This window comes from Brachyhypopomus gauderio, unplaced genomic scaffold (assembly GCF_052324685.1).
Source record: "Brachyhypopomus gauderio isolate BG-103 unplaced genomic scaffold, BGAUD_0.2 sc79, whole genome shotgun sequence".
In the NCBI taxonomy this organism is placed as follows: domain Eukaryota; kingdom Metazoa; phylum Chordata; class Actinopteri; order Gymnotiformes; family Hypopomidae; genus Brachyhypopomus; species Brachyhypopomus gauderio.
The window spans coordinates 1,260,022-1,283,782 of record NW_027506900.1 but is presented as its reverse complement, the minus strand read 5'-3'; the positions used below and the strand labels follow the sequence as shown (position 1 = coordinate 1,283,782).

Genomic DNA, 23,761 nt, shown 5'->3' with positions numbered 1-23,761 from the left:
GGGATGTCACCATCACCCTGAGAGAGGGCACGACTCCCCCCAAATGCAGGATCTACCCCCTGTCACAAGAGGAGGAGCAGGTGATGGAGCAATACATTAAAGAGGCTTTGGCGCAGGGCTATATCACTCCCTCCACCTCGCCCGCCTCAGCCAGTGTCTTCTTCGTGAAGAAGAAGGACGGTGGTCTGAGGCCATGCGTGGATTATCGGGGGCTCAATTCCCTCTTGGTGAACTACTCGTACCCACTGCCTCTGGTGCCTTCGGCCCTGGAGCAGCTGCGGGAGGCGAGTGTGTTCACCAAACTGGATCTGCGCAGCGCCTACAACCTCATCCGGGTCCGTGAGGAGGATGAGTGGAAAACGGCGTTCAGTACATCTACTGGTCATTACCAGTACCGGGTCTTACCTTACGGTTTGGCGTCGGCACCGTCGTTTTTCCAGGCGTACATCAACGAGGTCTTGAGGGAATATCTGAATAGATGTGTCGTCGCTTACATTGATGACATCCTCATCTATTCTCCTTCCCGGGACCAACACGTCCGGGATGTGCGGGCAGTCCTGAGCACTCTCCTGCGCAGTAGGCTATACTGCAAGCTGGAGAAGTGCGAGTTCCATCTTTCAGAGGTGAACTTCCTTGGTTACATCATAAGGTCAGGCTCCGTGCATATGCAACCGGGAAAGGTGGAGGCGGTGAAGGGGTGGAACCGTCCTCACACACGGCGCGAGCTCCAAAGATTTTTGGGCTTCGCGAACTTTTATAGGCGTTTCATCCGCTCGTATAGCCAGTTAGCCAAGCCTCTCACAGACCTACTGCGTGGAGGGGCGAAGAGGATAACCTGGACTGCAGAGGCGGAGAACGCGTTTAACGAGATCAAGCAGGCGTTCACTTCTGCACCGATGTTGCACCAGCCCGACCCGAAACGCCCGTTCGTGGTGGAGGTAGACGCGTCCGATGTAGGGGTCGGGGCCGTGCTATCCCAGCGATTCAGAAAACACTGCTCGCTCAAACCTATCGCCTTCTTTTCCAGGAAACTCAGCTCTGCAGAGCGAAATTACGGAGTCGGCGACAGAGAATTACTAGCCATGAAACTGGCTTTCGAGGAATGGCGACATTGGCTGGAGGGGGCGAAACATCCGTTCACAGTGATCACTGACCACAAAAATCTCGAGTATATAAAATCCACGAAACGTATGAATGCGCGTCAGGCGCGATGGTCCCTGTTCTTTTCCCGATTCCGTTTTCAGGTGACGTACCGCCCCGGTGAGAAGAACACACGCGCTGACGCTCTCTCTCGCTCTTTCCCGGAGAGCAGAGAGTCAACGGAAAAAGAGCCCGTCCTTCCAACGGAGTGTTTTCTAGGCGCGCTGGACTGGGAGATCGACCGAGCGATCGCGGCGGCCAACCCACACCCCCGGTGTCCTCCTCACCGCAGGTTTGTCCCGCCTGCGCAGCGAACTCCTCTCATCAGTTGGGCGCATTCTTCGCTAGGCACAGGTCACCCCGGCACAACCAAGACGTCACAAGTGCTGGGAGCTCGTTACTGGTGGCCGGGACTACACAGAGACGTCCTGCGGCACGTGGCCTCATGCCCGGACTGTGCCAGGAGCAAGGTGCCCCGTGTGCCTCCCGCGGGTAAGCTGCTTCCCTTACCCATACCGGTTCAGCCCTGGACTCACATAGCGGTTGATTTCGTCACAGATCTGCCTGACTCGGACGGAAACACCACCATCCTTTCCGTAGTAGACCGCTTCTCCAAGATGGTGCGGTTCATACCTCTACCAGGACTGCCTACGGCTTGGGAGACAGCAGAGATCCTGTTTAAGGAGGTGTTCAGGCAGTTCGGGTTACCGGAGGACATCGTCTCCGACCGAGGGCCTCAGTTCACATCTCAGGTATGGAGAGAGTTTTTATCCAAACTCAACATAACGGTCAGCCTCACCTCAGGATACCACCCACAAGCCAACGGGCAGGTGGAACGTATAAACCAGGAGCTGGGACGATTCCTGAGAGCCTACTGCAGCGAGTATCCGGACACATGGAGCTCCTTACTCACCTGGGTGGAATATGCACAGAACTCCCTGGTCCAATCGAGCACAGGTAAAACCCCGTTCGAGTGCGTACTAGGCCGACAACCACCTCTCTACCTGTGGAACGCCGCCTCCTCTGACCAACCTATAGTCGAGGAGTGGTGCCAGCGAAGCGAGAGGGTTTGGGCGGATACTCACCGCAAGCTGGAGGCAGCGGTACGGAGGTTCAAGGCCAAAGCTGACCGCCGAAGGAGCGAGGCGCCCGCATACCGAGTCGGGGACAAGGTGTGGGTGGCTACCAGCGACGGCCGCCTGGGACCAAGAGGAAAACTGACTGACCGTTACACAGGTCCGTACACCATCTCCAGACAGATAAATCCGGTTACTTACCAGGTGCACCTGCCAGCGGACCGCCGGATCTCAAGGACGTTCCACGTGTCTGCATTAAAGCCGTTCCGGGAGGGCCCGTTGAGCGCTGAGGAAGCACCGCGTCCCCCTTCTCCGCTGCAGCTGCCAGACGGGCAGGCCTATGGGGTGAGTCGCTTGCTGAACTCCAGACGCAGGGGCGGTGTACTGCAGTATCTGGTCGATTGGGAGGGCTATGGACCAGAGGAGAGGTCGTGGGTCCCTGCCTCCCAGGTGCTGGATCCTTCCTTGATCGCCTCCTTCCATCGGGAGCACCCTGGTCTTCCGGCTCCGCGTGGCCCGGGGCGCCCGAGGAGAGATCGGCTGGCAGGATCCTTGGGGAGGGGTTCTGTCACGGTGAGTCGGCCTGGACGCCACCAGAGGGCACCCCAAGCGACCCGCACTAGCACTGCCACGCCCCCCGTCACACAACGCACACCCTCACCACGCAGGACACTCCCACGCTCACAATCACCTGTGTTCTAGCACCTGTTCCGTGTTAGGTTGTCCCTTTATATTCCCACAGGTCGATCCTTCCAGCGCTGCTCATTCTCCTGCCTCAGCGCCTCGTTACCAGGGAGAGTTCTGCCCTTGCTACTCAAGAGAGACTTACTTCGGTGTTCTTATTTCTGTTGCTACCTTTTGCCCTTGAGCCTGAGTCTTTTTGTTGATATTTATCATGGATAATAAACCCGAGCTTACTTCACCTCTGCCTCCTGCTGCCTCTGTCCCAGCGTCACACATTTTATATGCAGTATATTTCATAGACATTCAAATTATGAATCAAACTGTCAGGATATTAATTTTGACTGAGCAGAATGTGTCTGAATACTTCATATCTTGTATACTTCATATGTTGTAGCCAGGAAATGATGTCAGAGGAAAATGTTAAATTAAAACGTTAAAGTTAGAGGAAAAATGTTAAAGAAAAACACTAAATGAAATGATGATTTTTAAAAAGTGCAGAACCAAACTGTGACGATGGGAGCGTAGCGAAGGACGAGACACAGAACCTAAGAAATACAGCAAACGTCACTTTTAATGATTAACAAGTATTGCGCAATAGCCCACGAGTAACACTGACTTCCACACAGAGACGTGTACACATTAGACAACGACGAGCACAGGACACTGCGCGAGCGCACATTAAATAGACAAACCACATTAGCCCCACGTGATTACGAGACGAGTCACAGGTGAGACAGATTATCACACAACATAACCATAACCACGGAGATCCACCGACGCAGACGATGCACGTGGACAACGTACACACACGCCCAAAAGGGAGGGGCCGGGGTCCTCACCGTGACACAAACACCAGTGGAGATGCATGATTATCCATGATTAAAGATATCATATACAGTGAATCAATCTCATCACATTAAAGACCACATGACTAATTAGGAAAAGCAATTACTTTATGGCAGTTTAATTGTTTTTTTCACTTCTTTGTTTGAAGTTGCTTAGTGTGCGGAAGAATATAACTTTGGAATATAACTTCGGAAGGGCTTCATTCTGGACCTCAAAATACAACCTATTCCTACCGGCATGAGTGGAATAGGATTAGACCATAGGATTAGACTGACAGAGATGGATATAACATTCTTTCACGTATGCCCGTTATCAAAACATAGGTCCCTGAGATTTCAGGGTGATGCCCCTTATAATTATTCATAATCACCCAATATCTCTACAAATACATCAATCTCATCACATTAAAGACCACATGACTAATTAGTAAAAACAATTACTTTATGGCAGTTTAATTGTTTTTTTCACTTCTTTGTTTGAAGTTGCTTAGTTTTTCCATTTATGACTGAACTTTCATTGCTAATATAACTTTTCAATAGAAACTACACGTTTTTATAAAAAATGCATGTTTTTATTATGTATCTCCATTAAATGTGAGTAAACCAATTAGGGGTCTCCTTCATTTGACATTTATACACATCACTGGTCTACATTTACTGCATGTTCAGGAGGGGTTCAAAGTCTCCCATCCCTCCACCCCCCCACCCACCACATCTCTCTCAGTGCCTTACTTGCTATAGATGATGTTGCAGATCTCTGATTTGCGTGCAGTTTCACAGGGTTCTGGAGGTGGAGGAGGAGGAGGGCAAGGGATATTGTCCATCACTTTCCAAGAAGCTGCAGCGGTCTGACATGATTGGACTTGTCCATTAGGTAGTCTGCAGTCGTTTTTCTTGTTGTTGTCACAAACACCTTTCAGAGTTATTCAAGAAAAATAAATTAATAAATATGTAGTAAATACTATTCACACTCCCTCTTGCAGTTTCACCTTTGACTGACCCTAACTCTACTTAGACGACCTGGGATCACATCCAAAACACACACACTAAGCCCATAAGACTGAGAAAACCCGTCTTATCAAACTCACCAGGGCAAGGGCTAAGGGTTAAGTTCGCACAAAAAAGGTGCAAGCAACAAAGAGCAAAAACAGGAGCCGCAACTCTTACATGTTTACTTAACGTTAGTTAATTATTGTTAATGTGTTACTTCATATGCTGTTCATGTTAACTAATGCATTACTTCACGTTAGTAAGTAAACACTTGATGTAAAGTGTTACCGAAAACAATAACTTATAAATAAAGAATATAACATCAGATGGTGTGCGGAAGAATATAACTTTGGAATAGAACTTCGGAAGGGCTTCATTCTGGACCTCAAAATACAACCTATTCCTACCGGCATGAGTGGAATATGATTAGACCACAGGATTAGACTGACAGAGATGGATATAACATTCTTTCACGTATGCCCGTTATCAAAACATAGGTTCCTGAGAGTTCAGGGTGATGCCCCTTATAATTATTCATAATCACTCAATATCTCTACAAATACTTTTTTTTTGTTATTTTTGTCACGTCTGACAAGTCTCTGTTGTCATGTTCCATGTGCTCCTGTTTTCATTCTGGTTTTTCCCACTTGGTATTTTGTAACCCCACCCCTTGTAATTGATTTCATGTGTCTCTTTCCTTGATTTTCTGTGTATTTAAATCCTGTGTTTGGTCTTAAGTGTTTGCTGGTCTTTCTGTTGTATGCAGCCCTGGTGTTCGTGTCTATATTTTGGTAAAAATTTGTTTGATTAATTGTCTGTTTTATGATATCTAAGAAATCATTACATGGTGGATTTGTTTCAGGGTTTGTGTGCGACCTCTCTTCTCCCAACACTACCACTGTTACATTTTTGTATATACATGGCAAAAATACATTTGTGTATATTAACATGGCAAATTTAAATGTTGTGACTAAAGAAGCATATCATCCAATATAAGTTCATTGCCGATACCAGCAGCATTTCTAGAGTATTAGAATAGCTTGGCAAAGCTTTTATCATAATTATGCACACACTGTGCTTATCTGTGTGTGCAGATAAGCAGGTACACCTACCACACTGTCCCTCAGTGTTGTTGTAGAATAGGGAAAATGGCAGGTGGACCTCAAAGTTCATTCCTCTGAAATTAATATGTGCTTGTATAGCAGGAATATCCACAGTTATCTCAATTCCAGAAGTGGTGATGATGAAGTCTTTATTAGAGATAGTTGGAATCATCTCAACATCATTGACAAATACCTGTGAAAAAAAAAATCTTTATCTCTCACAGTTTAAAGTCATAACAAATGGTTAAGCATCAACCAAATGGCTAACAGAAGACTACAATATCTCTAATTGTAACGGGGTGACAAAAGCAACAGATGCTGAATACAGTGCTATGGAATCTACACTCTCAAGAGTCAAAGGAAATCTAGAGACACACAGCATGATGCAGTCACTTAGTGGCGCTTAGGGTTACTCTACTGAGAAGACGGAGGATAGCTCTGTCTATCAATCAATCAATCAATCAAAGTTTATTTGTATAGCGCTTTTAACAACTCAAGTTGTTGCAAAGCAGCTTTACAGGGTTTACAAGGTTAAGGTTGTCTAGAAGATGTCGCAGGCAGGCTTACTCATCAGTGCGCAAAGAATGCACAGCGTCAGCTTGCAGGAACTGTGGGCTTAAGTATGGTGTGAGCCTGATTAGTGACAACTGCAGGTGATAATGGAATAAGTGGGTGATTTGGAAAGTGGGAGTGGTTGAGTTGTGGAATGTGAAGTGGGCGGCTCTCCTGTGGGGCTGGCCTAGCCTACTGTGACACTCTCTTCTAATATAAATTATATATATAAATTCATAACTGAGTCTTTTTCTTGTAATTGCTTGTGACTAATTTGTATGATTTCTTCCTCTCAATAATTTCCATATTTAAAGAGATTACTTTGAGTATGGGTTTAATTACACTGTCTTGATGTAAAGGAATTCCTCATGTTATGCGTCAGCTAGCATTCTGAGCCATTGCTTTGGGTTTGTAACAATTTTACTTTGGAAACTCTTTAATCACTCACTTTGTTATTAGTTGGGTTTCTTGTCTGAGTCAGATTTATTTTATTGGATTCATAGTATATAATTATACTCTCAGGACAGGCCAAGCCATGGGGAAGGTCACAATAATAGTTCTTAATGTGGACACTGAAATTGTGTTTCTTCTTGATTTCCTGGACCAAGACAGATGTGCAGGTTCCTTGGTGAGCATAATACTGCCCATCAAACGTCAAATAATGCGGATCCCCCCATCCCATGCATTTACCTGTCATTTTGGAAAAGAACAATTACCATACAATTATGCAAAATAAGTATTCGTACTTAAAGAATGTTTAAAGGTTTTGACATTACAAATAAAAAAGTTACTGTACCCACTTAATGCTTAAAAAAGAGAAAGTTAAAAGTTAAAGGCCAAACTCACATTCACATTCGTAATGGAAGCAACACTCCGAATCATTGACTTTCACTGGAGGAAATCCATTCTCACAGTTTGGTACAGGGGGATTTGGATGGGCACACACAGGCTGACCCAAAACTGAACCATCTGTGCATGTTTTCACCACACAATCTTCAGTCCATGTTTCTCCATTCTGTTAATGATAAATAAATAATCTTTATATCAATGTGTATCAGTTTGTGTCAATTGACACCCCAATTTCATGTATACATGAGTTATTCCAGTGCAGAAAAATACAGTTAATAATCGTAATCCACTTAATACAGAGATTAAAATAAATGGAACAACATTTCTTTTTCAATACATTTTGCTTATGACCCATAATTCTGTAAAAGACAATCAAATTTTTTTTCTATTTTTTGTAAAAACACATTATGAAAAGCTTGGAAAACTCTGTCTGCTTTTGCTGTTGTTGTCGCTATCATTGTCTGTATGTTAGTCTGTGGTCAATAAATGTTATATCTGTGCATCATTCTTTCGGCTTCCCCTGTCTCACTCACAACATGGATGTACATTGACAGTATACAAACATTTTGAGTATATTTCCAATACTGCTTTATAATTGTTTATTGTAAAATTCAATTAAACAAGTTTCAAATAAGTTGTTACAGATTGCTTAATTAAAATCTCAATTTATTTTATTCTGCCAGGGCAGGTTCAGCTCCTTTATCTGAAATATAAACCATAAATCTGAAACTGAAATTATCCAAACATATTCATTACCTTTCTTGGTGGATTAAGGTATGTGCAGCCTTGACTGGGTGTAGTAGTAGGACTGGATTGTGTTGGAGTAAATGAAGGAGTACTGAAATATGTTGTTGAAGGAAAGAAATCGGAATAATAATCGTAATACGGGGTAGTAGACTGTGTTGTAGTAGGTGGGGTAGTACTGGCATATGTTGAAGTAGACAGGGTAGTACTAGAATATGTTGTAGTAGGTGGGGTAGTACTGGCATATGTTAGAGTAGACGGGGTAGTACTAGAATATGTTGTAGTAGGTGGGGTAGTAGTTGCAGCACATAGCTGTGCCTTCTTGTCAACGTGACACACTGAATCGCAATAAGCAGTAAAACACCATCCTGCTCCATCAGATTCATTATACATGAAGGACCCTAGATACAGAAGTGGTCAAAATTATATAATGAAAAACTAATCTCCATTTTAAAAAGAAGGCAAACATTCACATTTAAATAAGCTTAATTTTACATTACATGTGCAAACATGCCAAAAGAAACTGATATTTCTTTTAAAAGATCAGTGCAATTTTCAGGTAAGAACTTATACGGCATAAAAAATCCTACAAAGAAACCAGATAAAAGTTTAAAGGACTGTTACAGGAAAGCAACATTTTCTAACATAAAATCTGTATGTTGGTATTTTTCTATGCCAAAAGGGAAATGTCATGTAAAAAGGAAATTATATATCACATGAGAACTGCTCAAATTTTGCATTTCAAGTAAATCAAACTTGTCTGATTTAAAAAATATTTGTATTCAAAATTGGAAGCACACTTATTCCTAGACAAAAATAATAAAGAAATGTAACCAATGAAAAATAAGTGATAAATGTCAGCATATACAGTGCAGCAAGCATTTTAGTTTATAGGCAGAAAAAGTCATTTTGGTATATGTTAATTATTAAATAATTATGTTATTTGAAACATAAACAGTACTTGCCTGCAGGGAAAGCGTTATTCATGTACATGCAGATACATGGTACTGCAGTTGAGTTAAGAAGCTGGGGTCCTGTATGCTTTGTTTCTGTGACAGTTGAACCTGTGATGACGCTGAATGTTGTTTGTTGACTGGTAGATGGTTTGGAGGTAAACACTTCTGTGCCTGGACTTGGTGTTGTAGAACCAGTGGCAGGTTTTACAGTTGTGCTCTCTGTGATGCTTGTGCTTGATACAGGAGTTGTTGAAGACACAATCTTGGTTGTAGATGTGGGAATCTCTGTCGATTTGCTAACAGTTGATTCTGTGCCTGGACTTGGTGTTGTAGAACCAGTGGGAGGTTTTACAGTTGTGCTCTCTGTGATGCTTGTGCTTGATACAGGAGTTGTTGAAGACACAATCTTGGTTGTAGATGTGGGAATCTCTGTCGATTTGCTAACAGTTGATTCTGTGCCTGGACTTGGTGTTGTAGAGCCAGTGGCAGGTTTTACAGTTGTGCTCTCTGTGATGCTTGTGCTTGATACAGGAGTTGTTGAAGACACAATCTTGGTTGTAGATGTGGGAATCTCTGTCGATTTGCTAACAGTTGATTCTGTGCCTGGACTTGGTGTTGTAGAACCAGTGGGAGGTTTTACAGTTGTGCTCTCTGTGATGCTTGTGCTTGATACAGGAGTTGTTGAAGACACAATCTTGGTTGTAGATGTGGGAATCTCTGTCAATTTGCTAACAGTTGATTCTGTGCCTGGACTTGGTGTTGTAGAACCAGTGGGAGGTTTTACAGTTGTGCTCTCTGTGATGCTTGTGCTTGATACAGGAGTTGTTGAAGACACAATCTTGGTTGTAGATGTGGGAATCTCTGTCGATTTGCTAACAGTTGATTCTGTGCCTGGACTTGGTGTTGTAGAACCAGTGGGAGGTTTTACAGTTGTGCTCTCTGTGATGCTTGTGCTTGATACAGGAGTTGTTGAAGACACAATCTTGGTTGTAGATGTGGGAATCTCCGTCGATTTGCTAACAGTTGATTCTGTGCCTGGACTTGGTGTTGTAGAACCAGTGGGAGGTTTTACAGTTGTGCTCTCTGTGATGCTTGTGCTTGATACAGGAGTTGTTGAAGACACAATCTTGGTTGTAGATGTGGGAATCTCTGTCGATTTGCTACCAGTTGATTCTGTGCCTGGACTTGGTGTTGTAGAACCAGTGATGCTTGTGCTGGATACAGAAGTTGTCAAAGGAAGCTCCGATGTTAAAGTTTCTGCAGTAGTAGTAATTGCTGGTGGTGATGTTACACATTCCCTGTTCTGTTTGTCTTTACAACACAATACCATTATCTCATAATTAAAACATTGTTTGACTTGCTGATATGAATTATTACATAACAGGCCAATAGTGGGATTACATAAAACATTTTGACCCAGATGTTCTAAAGTTATATCTTCATAATACTTTGCCCTACACTTAATGTGTGATGGATTCTTACAGGAAATTTGCTGTAATCTCCACATCTCAACAATAGATTCAATTTCTCCTCCAGTTGGAAAATCATCAGGAGAGTTTGTGTCCAACCATTCTGACCACTTGCAATCTGTGCAGTCGGGTTTTGCCGTTCTCTCTGTGATGCTTGTGCTTGATACAGGAGTTGTTGAAGACACAATCTTGGTTGTAGTTGTGGCAGTCTCTGTAGATGGACTAACAGTTGATTCTGAACTTGGAATTTGTGTTGTAGAACCAGTGGGAGGTTTTACAGTTGTGCTCTCTGTGATGCTTGTGCTTGATACAGGAGTTGTTGAAGACACAATCTTGGTTGTAGATGTGGGAATCTCTGTCGATTTGCTACCAGTTGATTCTGTGCCTGGACTTGGTGTTGTAGAACCAGTGGGAGGTTTTACAGTTGTGCTCTCTGTGATGCTTGTGCTTGATACAGGAGTTGTTGAAGACACAATCTTGGTTGTAGTTGTGGCAGTCTCTGTAGATGGACTAACAGTTGATTCTGAACTTGGAATTTGTGTTGTAGAACCAGAGGGAGGTTTTACAGTTGTGCTCTCTGTGATGCTTGTGCTTGATACAGGAGTTGTTGAAGACACAATCTTGGTTGTAGATGTGGGAATCTCTGTCGATTTGCTAACAGTTGATTCTGTGCCTGGACTTGGTGTTGTAGAACCAGTGGGAGGTTTAACAGTTGTGCTCTCTGTGATGCTTGTGCTTGATACAGGAGTTGTTGAAGACACAATCTTGGTTGTAGATGTGGGAATCTCTGTCGATTTGCTAACAGTTGATTCTGAGCTTGGAATTTGTGTTGTAGAACCAGTGGGAGGTTTTACAGTTGTGCTCTCTGTGATGCTTGTGCTTGATACAGGAGTTGTTGAAGACACAATCTTGGTTGTAGATGTGGGAATCTCTGTCGATTTGCTAACAGTTGATTCTGTGCCTGGACTTGGTGTTGTAGAACCAGTGGGAGGTTTTACAGTTGTGCTCTCTGTGATGCTTGTGCTTGATACAGGAGTTGTTGAAGACACAATCTTGGTTGTAGATGTGGGAATCTCTGTCGATTTGCTAACAGTTGATTCTGAGCTTGTAATTTGTGTTGTAGAACCAGTGGGAGGTTTTACAGTTGTGCTCTCTGTGATGCTTGTGCTTGATACAGGAGTTGTTGAAGACACAATCTTGGTTGTAGATGTGGGAATCTCTGTCGATTTGCTAACAGTTGATTCTGAGCTTGGAATTTGTGTTGTAGAACCAGTGGGAGGTTTTACAGTTGTGCTCTCTGTGATGCTTGTGCTTGATACAGGAGTTGTTGAAGACACAATCTTGGTTGTAGATGTGGGAATCTCTGTCGATTTGCTACCAGTTGATTCTGTGCCTGGACTTGGTGTTGTAGAACCAGTGGGAGGTTTTACAGTTGTGCTCTCTGTGATGCTTGTGCTTGATACAAGAGTTGTTGAAGACACAATCTTGGATGTAGATGTGGGAATCTCTGTCGATTTGCTAACAGTTGATTCTGAGCTTGGAATTTGTGTTGTAGAACCAGTGGGAGGTTTTACAGTTGTGCTCTCTGTGATGCTTGTGCTTGATACAGGAGTTGTTGAAGACACAATCTTGGTTGTAGATGTGAGAATCTCTGTCGATTTGCTACCAGTTGATTCTGTGCCTGGACTTGGTGTTGTAGAACCAGTGGGAGGTTTTACAGTTGTGCTCTCTGTGATGCTTGTGCTTGATACAAGAGTTGTTGAAGACACAATCTTGGTTGTAGATGTGGGAATCTCTGTCGATTTGCTAACAGTTGATTCTGAGCTTGGAATTTGTGTTGTAGAACCAGTGGGAGGTTTTACAGTTGTGCTCTCTGTGATGCTTGTGCTTGATACAGGAGTTGTTGAAGACACAATCTTGGTTGTAGATGTGGGAATCTCTGTCGATTTGCTAAAAGTTGATTCTGAGCTTGGAATTTGTGTTGTAGAACCAGTGGGAGGTTTTACAGTTGTGCTCTCTGTGATGCTTGTGCTTGATACAGGAGTTGTTGAAGACACAATCTTGGTTGTAGATGTGGGAATCTCTGTCGATTTGCTAACAGTTGATTCTGTGCCTGGACTTGGTGTTGTAGAACCAGTGGGAGGTTTTACAGTTGTGCTCTCTGTGATGCTTGTGCTTGATACAAGAGTTGTTGAAGACACAATCTTGGCTGTAGATGTGGGAATCTCTGTCGATTTGCTAACAGTTGATTCTGAGCTTGGAATTTGTGTTGTAGAACCAGTGGGAGGTTTTACAGTTGTGCTCTCTGTGATGCTTGTGCTTGATACAAGAGTTGTTGAAGACACAATCTTGGTTGTAGATGTGGGAATCTCTGTCGATTTGCTACCAGTTGATTCTGTGCCTGGACTTGGTGTTGTAGAACCAGTGGGAGGTTTTACAGTTGTGCTCTTTGTGATGCTTGTGCTTGATACAAGAGTTGTTGAAGACACAATCTTGGTTGTAGATGTGGGAATCTCTGTCGATTTGCTAACAGTTGATTCTGAGCTTGGAATTTGTGTTGTAGAACCAGTGGGAGGTTTTACAGTTGTGCTCTCTGTGATGCTTGTGCTTGATACAGGAGTTGTTGAAGACACAATCTTGGTTGTAGATGTGGGAATCTCTGTCGATTTGCTAACAGTTGATTCTGAGCTTGGAATTTGTGTTGTAGAACCAGTGGGAGGTTTTACAGTTGTGCTCTCTGTGATGCTTGTGCTTGATACAGGAGTTGTTGAAGACACAATCTTGGTTGTAGATGTGGGAATCTCTGTCGATTTGCTAACAGTTGATTCTGAGCTTGGAATTTGTGTTGTAGAACCCGTGGGAGGTTTTACAGTTGTGCTCTCTGTGATGCTTGTGCTTGATACAGGAGTTGTTGAAGACACAATCTTGGTTGTAGATGTGGGAATCTCTGTCAATTTGCCAACAGTTGATTCTGTGCCTGGACTTGGTGTTGTAGAACCAGTGGGAGGTTTTACAGTTGTGCTCTCTGTGATGCTTGTGCTTGATACAGGAGTTGTTGAAGACACAATCTTGGTTGTAGATGTGGGAATCTCTGTTGATTTGCTAACAGTTGATTCTGTGCCTGGACTTGGTGTTGTAGAACCAGTGGGAGGTTTTACAGTTGTGCTCTCTGTGATGCTTGTGCTTGATACAGGAGTTGTTGAAGACACAATCTTGGTTGTAGATGTGGGAATCTCTGTCGATTTGCTAACAGTTGATTCTGAGCTTGGAATTTGTGTTGTAGAGCCAGTGGGAGGTTTTACAGTTGTGCTCTCTGTGATGCTTGTGCTTGATACAGGAGTTGTTGAAGACACAATCTTGGTTGTAGATGTGGGAATCTCTGTCGATTTGCTACCAGTTGATTCTGTGCCTGGACTTGGTGTTGTAGAACCAGTGGGAGGTTTTACAGTTGTGCTCTCTGTGATGCTTGTGCTTGATACAAGAGTTGTTGAAGACACAATCTTGGTTGTAGATGTGGGAATCTCTGTCGATTTGCTAACAGTTGATTCTGAGCTTGGAATTTGTGTTGTAGAACCAGTGGGAGGTTTTACAGTTGTGCTCTCTGTGATGCTTGTGCTTGATACAGGAGTTGTTGAAGACACAATCTTGGTTGTAGATGTGGGAATCTCTGTCGATTTGCTAACAGTTGATTCTGAGCTTGGAATTTGTGTTGTAGAACCAGTGGGAGGTTTTACAGTTGTGCTCTCTGTGATGATTGTGCTTGATACAGGAGTTGTTGAAGACACAATCTTGGTTGTAGATGTGGGAATCTCTGTCGATTTGCTACCAGTTGATTCTGTGCCTGGACTTGGTGTTGTAGAACCAGTGGGAGGTTTAACAGTTGTGCTCTCTGTGATGCTTGTGCTTGATACAAGAGTTGTTGAAGATACAATCTTGGTTGTAGATGTGGGAATCTCTGTCGATTTGCTAACAGTTGATTCTGAGCTTGGAATTTGTGTTGTAGAGCCAGTGGGAGGTTTTACAGTTGTGCTCTCTGTGATGCTTGTGCTTGATACAGGAGTTGTTGAAGACACAATCTTGGTTGTAGATGTGGGAATCTCTGTGGATTTGCTACCAGTTGATTCTGTGCCTGGACTTGGTGTTGTAGAACCAGTGGGAGGTTTTACAGTTGTGCTCTCTGTGATGCTTGTGCTTGATACAGGAGTTGTTGAAGACACAATCTTGGTTGTAGATGTGGGAATCTCTGTCGATTTGCTAACAGTTGATTCTGAGCTTGGAATTTGTGTTGTAGAACCAGTGGGAGGTTTTACAGTTGTGCTCTCTGTGATGATTGTGCTTGATACAGGAGTTGTTGAAGACACAATCTTGGTTGTAGATGTGGGAATCTCTGTCGATTTGCTACCAGTTGATTCTGTGCCTGGACTTGGTGTTGTAGAACCAGTGGGAGGTTTAACAGTTGTGCTCTCTGTGATGCTTGTGCTTGATACAAGAGTTGTTGAAGACACAATCTTGGTTGTAGATGTGGGAATCTCTGTCGATTTGCTAACAGTTGATTCTGAGCTTGGAATTTGTGTTGTAGAACCAGTGGGAGGTTTCACAGTTGTGCTCTCTGTGATGCTTGTGCTTGATACAGGAGTTGTTGAAGACACAATTTTGGTTGTAGATGTGGGAATCTCTGTGGATTTGCTACCAGTTGATTCTGTGCCTGGACTTGGTGTTGTAGAACCAGTGGGAGGTTTTACAGTTGTGCTCTCTGTGATGCTTGTGCTTGATACAAGAGTTGTTGAAGACACAATCTTGGTTGTAGATGTGGGAATCTCTGTCGATTTGCTAACAGTTGATTCTGAGCTTGGAATTTGTGTTGTAGAACCAGTGGGAGGTTTTACAGTTGTGCTCTCTGTGATGATTGTGCTTGATACAGGAGTTGTTGAAGACACAATCTTGGTTGTAGATGTGGGAATCTCTGTCGATTTGCTACCAGTTGATTCTGTGCCTGGACTTGGTGTTGTAGAACCAGTGGGAGGTTTAACAGTTGTGCTCTCTGTGATGCTTGTGCTTGATACAAGAGTTGTTGAAGATACAATCTTGGTTGTAGATGTGGGAATCTCTGTCGATTTGCTAACAGTTGATTCTGAGCTTGGAATTTGTGTTGTAGAGCCAGTGGGAGGTTTTACAGTTGTGCTCTCTGTGATGCTTGTGCTTGATACAGGAGTTGTTGAAGACACAATCTTGGTTGTAGATGTGGGAATCTCTGTGGATTTGCTACCAGTTGATTCTGTGCCTGGACTTGGTGTTGTAGAACCAGTGGGAGGTTTTACAGTTGTGCTCTCTGTGATGCTTGTGCTTGATACAGGAGTTGTTGAAGACACAATCTTGGTTGTAGATGTGGGAATCTCTGTCGATTTGCTAACAGTTGATTCTGAGCTTGGAATTTGTGTTGTAGAACCAGTGGGAGGTTTTACAGTTGTGCTCTCTGTGATGATTGTGCTTGATACAGGAGTTGTTGAAGACACAATCTTGGTTGTAGATGTGGGAATCTCTGTCGATTTGCTACCAGTTGATTCTGTGCCTGGACTTGGTGTTGTAGAACCAGTGGGAGGTTTAACAGTTGTGCTCTCTGTGATGCTTGTGCTTGATACAAGAGTTGTTGAAGACACAATCTTGGTTGTAGATGTGGGAATCTCTGTCGATTTGCTAACAGTTGATTCTGAGCTTGGAATTTGTGTTGTAGAACCAGTGGGAGGTTTCACAGTTGTGCTCTCTGTGATGCTTGTGCTTGATACAGGAGTTGTTGAAGACACAATTTTGGTTGTAGATGTGGGAATCTCTGTGGATTTGCTACCAGTTGATTCTGTGCCTGGACTTGGTGTTGTAGAACCAGTGGGAGGTTTTACAGTTGTGCTCTCTGTGATGCTTGTGCTTGATACAAGAGTTGTTGAAGACACAATCTTGGTTGTAGATGTGGGAATCTCTGTCGATTTGCTAACAGTTGATTCTGAGCTTGGAATTTGTGTTGTAGAACCAGTGGGAGGTTTTACAGTTGTGCTCTCTGTGATGCTTGTGCTTGATACAGGAGTTGTTGAAGACACAATCTTGGTTGTAGATGTGGGAATCTCTGTCGATTTGCTAACAGTTGATTCTGTGCCTGGACTTGGTGTTGTAGAACCAGTGGGAGGTTTTACAGTTGTGCTCTCTGTGATGCTTGTGCTTGATACAGGAGTTGTTGAAGACACAATCTTGGTTGTAGATGTGGGAATCTCTGTCGATTTGCTAACAGTTGATTCTGAGCTTGGAATTTGTGTTGTAGAACCAGTGGGAGGTTTTACAGTTGTGCTCTCTGTGATGATTGTGCTTGATACAGGAGTTGTTGAAGACACAATCTTGGTTGTAGATGTGGGAATCTCTGTCGATTTGCTACCAGTTGATTCTGTGCCTGGACTTGGTGTTGTAGAACCAGTGGGAGGTTTAACAGTTGTGCTCTCTGTGATGCTTGTGCTTGATACAAGAGTTGTTGAAGACACAATCTTGGTTGTAGATGTGGGAATCTCTGTCGATTTGCTAACAGTTGATTCTGAGCTTGGAATTTGTGTTGTAGAACCAGTGGGATGTTTCACAGTTGTGCTCTCTGTGATGCTTGTGCTTGATACAGGAGTTGTTGAAGACACAATCTTGGTTGTAGATGTGGGAATCTCTGTGGATTTGCTACCAGTTGATTCTGTGCCTGGACTTGGTGTTGTAGAACCAGTGGGAGGTTTTACAGTTGTGCTCTCTGTGATGCTTGTGCTTGATACAAGAGTTGTTGAAGACACAATCTTGGTTGTAGATGTGGGAATCTCTGTCGATTTGCTAACAGTTGATTCTGAGCTTGGAATTTGTGTTGTAGAACCAGTGGGAGGTTTTACAGTTGTGCTCTCTGTGATGCTTGTGCTTGATACAGGAGTTGTTGAAGACACAATCTTGGTTGTAGATGTGGGAATCTCTGTCGATTTGCTACCAGTTGATTCTGTGCCTGGACTTGGTGTTGTAGAACTAGTGGGAGGTTTTACAGTTGTGCTCTCTGTGATGCTTGTGCTTGATACAGGAGTTGTTGAAGACACAATCTTGGTTGTAGATGTGGGAATCTCTGTCGATTTGCTAACAGTTGATTCTGTGCCTGGACTTGGTGTTGTAGAACCAGTGGGAGGTTTTACAGTTGTGCTCTCTGTGATGCTTGTGCTTGATACAGGAGTTGTTGAAGACACAATCTTGGTTGTAGATGTGGGAATCTGTGTTGATTTGCTACCAGTTGATTCTGTGCCTGGACTTGGTGTTGTAGAACCAGTGGGAGGTTTAACAGTTGTGCTCTCTGTGATGCTTGTGCTTGATACAAGAGTTGTTGAAGATACAATCTTGGTTGTAGATGTGGGAATCTCTGTCGATTTGCTAACAGTTGATTCTGAGCTTGGAATTTGTGTTGTAGAACCAGTGGGAGGTTTTACAGTTGTGCTCTCTGTGATGCTTGTGCTTGATACAGGAGTTGTTGAAGACACAATCTTGGTTGTAGATGTGGGAATCTCTGTCGATTTGCTAACAGTTGATTCTGAGCTTGGAATTTGTGTTGTTGAACCAGTGGGAGGTTTTACAGTTGTGCTCTCTGTGATGCTTGTGCTTGATACAGGAGTTGTTGAAGACACAATCTTGGTTGTAGATGTGGGAATCTCTGTCGATTTGCTACCAGTTGATTCTGTGCCTGGACTTGGTGTTGTAGAACTAGTGGGAGGTTTTACAGTTGTGCTCTCTGTGATGCTTGTGCTTGATACAGGAGTTGTTGAAGACACAATCTTAGTTGTAGAAGTGGGAATCTCTGTCGATTTGCTAACAGTTGATTCTGTGCCTGGACTTGGTGTTGTAGAACCAGTGGGAGGTTTTACAGTTGTGCTCTCTGTGATGCTTGTGCTTGATACAGGAGTTGTTGAAGACACAATCTTGGTTGTAGATGTGGGAATCTCTGTCGATTTGCTACCAGTTGATTCTGTGCCTGGACTTGGTGTTGTAGAACCAGTGGGAGGTTTTACAGTTGTGCTCTTTGTGATGCTTGTGCTTGATACAAGAGTTGTTGAAGACACAATCTTGGTTGTAGATGTGGGAATCTCTGTCGATTTGCTAACAGTTGATTCTGAGCTTGGAATTTGTGTTGTAGAACCAGTGGGAGGTTTTACAGTTGTGCTCTCTGTGATGCTTGTGCTTGATACAGGAGTTGTTGAAGACACAATCTTGGTTGTAGATGTGGGAATCTCTGTCGATTTGCTAACAGTTGATTCTGAGCTTGGAATTTGTGTTGTAGAACCAGTGGGAGGTTTTACAGTTGTGCTCTCTGTGATGCTTGTGCTTGATACAGGAGTTGTTGAAGACACAATCTTGGTTGTAGATGTGGGAATCTCTGTCGATTTGCTAACAGTTGATTCTGAGCTTGGAATTTGTGTTGTAGAACCAGTGGGAGGTTTTACAGTTGTGCTCTCTGTGATGCTTGTGCTTGATACAGGAGTTGTTGAAGACACAATCTTGGTTGTAGATGTGGGAATCTCTGTCGATTTGCTACCAGTTGATTCTGTGCCTGGAATTGGTGTTGTAGAACCAGTGGGAGGTTTTACAGTTGTGCTCTCTGTGATGCTTGTGCTTGATACAGAAGTTGTTGAAGACACAATCTTGGTTGTAGATGTGGGAATCTCTGTCGATTTGCTAACAGTTGATTCTGAACTTGGAATTTGTGTTGTAGAACCAGTGGGAGGTTTTACAGTTGTGCTCTCTGTGATGCTTGTGCTTGATACAAGAGTTGTTGAAGACACAATCTTGGTTGTAGATGTGGGAATCTCTGTCGATTTGCTAACAGTTGATTCTGAGCTTGGAATTTGTGTTGTAGAACCAGTGGGAGGTTTTACAGTTGTGCTCTCTGTGATGCTTGTGCTTGATACAGGAGTTGTTGAAGACACAATCTTGGTTGTAGATGTGGGAATCTCTGTTGATTTGCTACCAGTTGATTCTGTGCCTGGACTTGGTGTTGTAGAACCAGTGGGAGGTTTTACAGTTGTGCTCTCTGTGATGCTTGTGGTTGTCATGGGAGATGTTGTAGTTCTAAGAGTTAATCTCGAGGTTATATATGTCAGTGCTGTTGTAGAAAGAGGTGTTGTTTTGGTCAACACTTCTGGAGACACTGTAGTTGTGATCACTGTTGAACTTTTGGCAGATATTAGGGATGTCTGTTCCGTAGTTGTTGTGGATGGTTGCGTTTCTGTTATTGTTGATTTTGTTGTTGAGCCACTTGTTTGTACTGTTATTGGTTTTGTTGGTGTTACAGGAGTTGTTGACAAAATCGTGCTTGTAGTTGTGGGAATCTCTGTCGTTTATGAAAATGCATATTAAGTGAGTAACATTTAAATTAGAATTTTCATACAACCTTTGCATGATCACAGTTGACACATGTCAACTTGTTATCAAGATGACACTTGATAATTCAAATCGGGAAATACATTTTCATTTAAATAAAGGAACAAATAAAGCAGCAAGTGTAAGTGAAATATGAATAGATATCAACCAAATTGCAAATGTAAATGGCATTATTGCATTTGAATTAGAATTTTGAGCTCAAAGTTACTTGTATGAGTGGAACATGTAAATGCAAATTTAGGATTACAATGGCTTTTTGCGTATTTCATTTTCATTTTCATATTGTCACCACTTAACCTCCATACAACACCACCTGACTGCTGCTTTCTCTAATATAACGTCTCTGGCATTACAGTTCTGTGTTCATAACACAGATGTAACAAGTAATCAGCACTCTAATGCACTTTGGCTGAGGTGTGTTCAGAGATGTAACAGAATAAAAATGTTAACTACCTCAGGGTCTTTGAGAGCTAAAAAAAGTTTAGTTTTGCAATTTTGTAAATATCCCACCCCAACATTAGTATCACTGGTTTTAATAATGTTAAAACCATTTTTCTAATGAATTGTTAATGCTGAAAGCAATGGTGTACTTACCAGGTGTTGTGAATGTGAATGTTGTGGGTGTAACTGTAGTAGTGACACAGTTAAGCATGCTCCTCTCAATAGTTCCATTTTTCCCACATGTAGCATTAATACATGCACCATCTCCATCATGTGTGTAATATATTGTACTTCCCTTCATGTATTCTTTTCCATCATACATACATTTGCAAGCTAAATCAAGAACATGTTGACAGTAATTAAATGAGTGAGTTCATTCTAGGTAAATTGCAAGGTAATGAATTTATTGCCTCATGTAATTTGCTGACCTGTTTCGTTGTAGAAACATGAAGGACCGTCTGACAAACATTTGCTAAAAAGAATGATCACATTTTGTAACATTTCAAAAATAATTCACCATACTGTTTTACACATGAATCTCAGTCTATCTTAGCACTACTATAAACAGCTACTTTATATAAAGGTGCTGAAATTTGATTCTGTAATATACCATGATTGGCAGTTTTCTTTTGAAGGAATAGTATCTCCCATGTTGTAATGAATGTTTTCTACATAGCAGCCACACTGATCTCTTTGAACACACTTCATTGTTTTCTCCTCCAGGTAAGGCCTGTCTGACGGGCACTGGGGAAAACATCCTACAAAATAAAGTGTCAACAAAGAATAAGATTACTAGCTCAGTGTTTAGCTACACTACACATCACCACTCTACTAACTCCTGGGAAGGTGAGTGAGGCTTGGATAACAATGACAAAGAAAAAGGCTCTTAAAAAACTTTAAATAAAGTGTCAGCAAATGACCATAATGACAAGTTATTAGCAGTCTAAAATAATATTAGTACTGTATTTTCAACACATAGAAATGTATGTCTAATTCCTTTGAAATTTGTTAGATAAAATTTACAGAAAAAAAATTATAATTGAGATATGCATAGCAACCTGCAAACCTGCAATACAGAATGCACTGAAGGTTTAGCCAAGACCACTTACCCTCTAAAGGATGAATTTTATTGAAGCAGACTCCTGAGGGGTTCTCACAAGTCTTCATGCAGGATTGTCCACAAGGTTTATAGTGCCACTCACAGCCTTCATGTGAATTGTAGTAGTCACAAAACAAAGCTGTAGGAAGAGTCCAAGTCAGTCTATGACTTGTCAAGTGGAATTACAGTATTGTAAAAAAGTTTAAAAATAAACATAAATAAAAAAAAACTACATAAAGTTCATCTTCAATCAGTGTAAGTAAAAAAAAAGTATTTCTCACATGTCAATTTCTCACATATACATTTCCTAAGTGAGGTTAAGTAAGATGGTAAACATAAACCCATAAAAAACATAGAAGAACTCTGTACTTGCATTTAATGCAAAATAATGTGTGAATGTGAATGTGTGGGTTGATTAAGCTGTTGGTTTCTGTATTTCAACTCACGGCAAATAGTTGGGCTCCTCCACATTATACAGGCTCCATGTTCACTGCATGCAGCTGCATAGGCTGCCACAGATGCGCAGAAGCACTCACAGTCTCCACCAGTGTCACACGCACACGTGTCTTTCACACACGCATCATAATATTGAGTATGATCCACCTGTAGGCAGAAATTGTAAGCAGAACAACTCGATACAGTGAGTGGTCTAAGCTTGAGTTCCATATGGTGTATGTAATATATTTTATAGTAAAAAGCAAAACAAATGAGAAAGTCTCACAGAAGAGAGACTATTTAATGCTTGATCTGCACTATAAAACAGTAAGAGGCAAAAAAAGCATTAGCCATTGTAGACAGAGAGCACAGCACTGATAGCTGTAATATGGCACTGAAATAATGCTAGAATATTCTGGCATATTTTGCAGAATAGGTGGCATCTTTTTTAGAATCTTCTCAAGTGTATTAGAAACTTTGTTCTTTCTCAGTCCTAGACCAATGCACTGCATACTGATTATTTTTTAAGTTACTTGATTCAACTTAATTCACTCAATAAGGAGTGATCTAAAACCTTATAATTAGAGTGTCTCTTAATCACCCTCCACACATTATTGGTTACTCACTAAGGAGTGACAGTCCTTAAAGACATCACTCTTGATAACGCTGCACTGTTTGATGGCCCAGGCCTGACGGTGTGGTCTCATATCACAGGAGCTGCTGACACTTTTGGCTTTGGGGCATGTCGGAAAAACTCTCCAGCTGTTACCAAACTCGAGCTGTTCCACCACCTCCTCACCACTGCGAGTCACAAAGTCATTTTTTGCATTCCCATCATAGTTTCCACACAAGCCGCACACATTGCCCTGTCATTGGGAAAAAGTGGTAGGGAAACAGTGAGTAAATGTGACTGAATGATTGAATAATTATTCTCAGATTAACAGAATAAGCAACTTTCAAAGAACACTGTTTCACAACACTCCATTCACAAACAATAACAGAAGGAATCAGGTGAAGAGGCAAATACTTTTAACAAGGATGGGCATGGCAGTATGGGTGGAAGGAACATAAACTGAAAGCATATAGAGATACATTGACAAAGGAAACAAGAATGTACGTGGGATGGGGCAGGGGGGCATGACACTATGAGAAAAGGTCTGAATGTCTTATCTTTATGATTACCTTAAAAGAGGGACTTAATTTGATCATTACACTTGTCTTCTTATCCCAGAAAAGAACCAAACCATTTTTTGCCTCAATGACCAAATATATCCCCACATAGTGGGTATGATAAGGGATTTCTGAATCATTTTGATAATTGACCACTTTAATATCCTCATCTGACAGATGCAACTCTTGGTTCTATAAATAAAAAGACAGAAAAGTACAAGAGAAGTTTAAACAGCTGACAAGTTTTGGAAGAACTCACACCGCAACTTTAATGCACTTTAATACTGGAGAACTGCTTTCTAATAACCAAGAAGGCCATTGTATGAGCTTCTTACCCCTAGATAGAGTTTAATAGATTTGGAACAGGTGGTCCCAGTGGTGCCACAGGGGACGTTCTCTGTGATGATGCGGAATGAACCCTTAAGGCTGCTGCCACAGTAGTCCTGCCAAGATAAAACACAGTCACACGGGATAGTTTTGATATGGAAGACATGGCAAAATTAATCAGCTGAAGCAAACAGGATCCATTTGACGCCTTATCAAGCAAGCTTTCAGTTTCACTCAGGTGTATAATTGTCACATAAATAATTAATGTCATTAACATATGTGGTGTTCATTGTACCATAACAGGAAAACCAAGGGTTGCACATATAAATCCAGCAATGACATAGCAGACCTATGTAGCTAAGTATGAAGATGTTCATGGTTGAAACTCAAGAACTTGAGTGAAATGTCCCAATTAAGCACCAGCGAGGAGGATGGTAGCCAGGAAGATCAGCCAGTCC

General features: G+C 42.3%; 1 protein-coding gene across 1 annotated transcript in view; it reads right to left on the bottom strand.

The window, feature by feature from the left end:
* Positions 1 to 23,761, bottom strand: part of LOC143492579 (uncharacterized) — a 49,131-nt gene that overhangs the window by 11,108 nt on the left and 14,262 nt on the right. The window contains exons 23-37 of the mRNA XM_076990924.1: positions 23,312 to 23,419; positions 22,989 to 23,168; positions 22,433 to 22,672; positions 21,818 to 21,974; positions 21,382 to 21,510; positions 20,883 to 21,030; positions 20,701 to 20,744; positions 20,426 to 20,605; positions 19,555 to 19,781; positions 8,949 to 18,804; positions 7,996 to 8,384; positions 7,237 to 7,405; positions 6,839 to 7,080; positions 5,848 to 6,031; positions 4,478 to 4,658 (exon numbers count right to left, since the gene is read on the bottom strand). Coding sequence (XP_076847039.1) covers positions 4,478 to 4,658; positions 5,848 to 6,031; positions 6,839 to 7,080; positions 7,237 to 7,405; positions 7,996 to 8,384; positions 8,949 to 18,804; positions 19,555 to 19,781; positions 20,426 to 20,605; positions 20,701 to 20,744; positions 20,883 to 21,030; positions 21,382 to 21,510; positions 21,818 to 21,974; positions 22,433 to 22,672; positions 22,989 to 23,168; positions 23,312 to 23,419 — 12,434 coding nt within the window. The remainder of the gene's footprint in view (positions 1 to 4,477; positions 4,659 to 5,847; positions 6,032 to 6,838; positions 7,081 to 7,236; positions 7,406 to 7,995; positions 8,385 to 8,948; positions 18,805 to 19,554; positions 19,782 to 20,425; positions 20,606 to 20,700; positions 20,745 to 20,882; positions 21,031 to 21,381; positions 21,511 to 21,817; positions 21,975 to 22,432; positions 22,673 to 22,988; positions 23,169 to 23,311; positions 23,420 to 23,761) is intronic.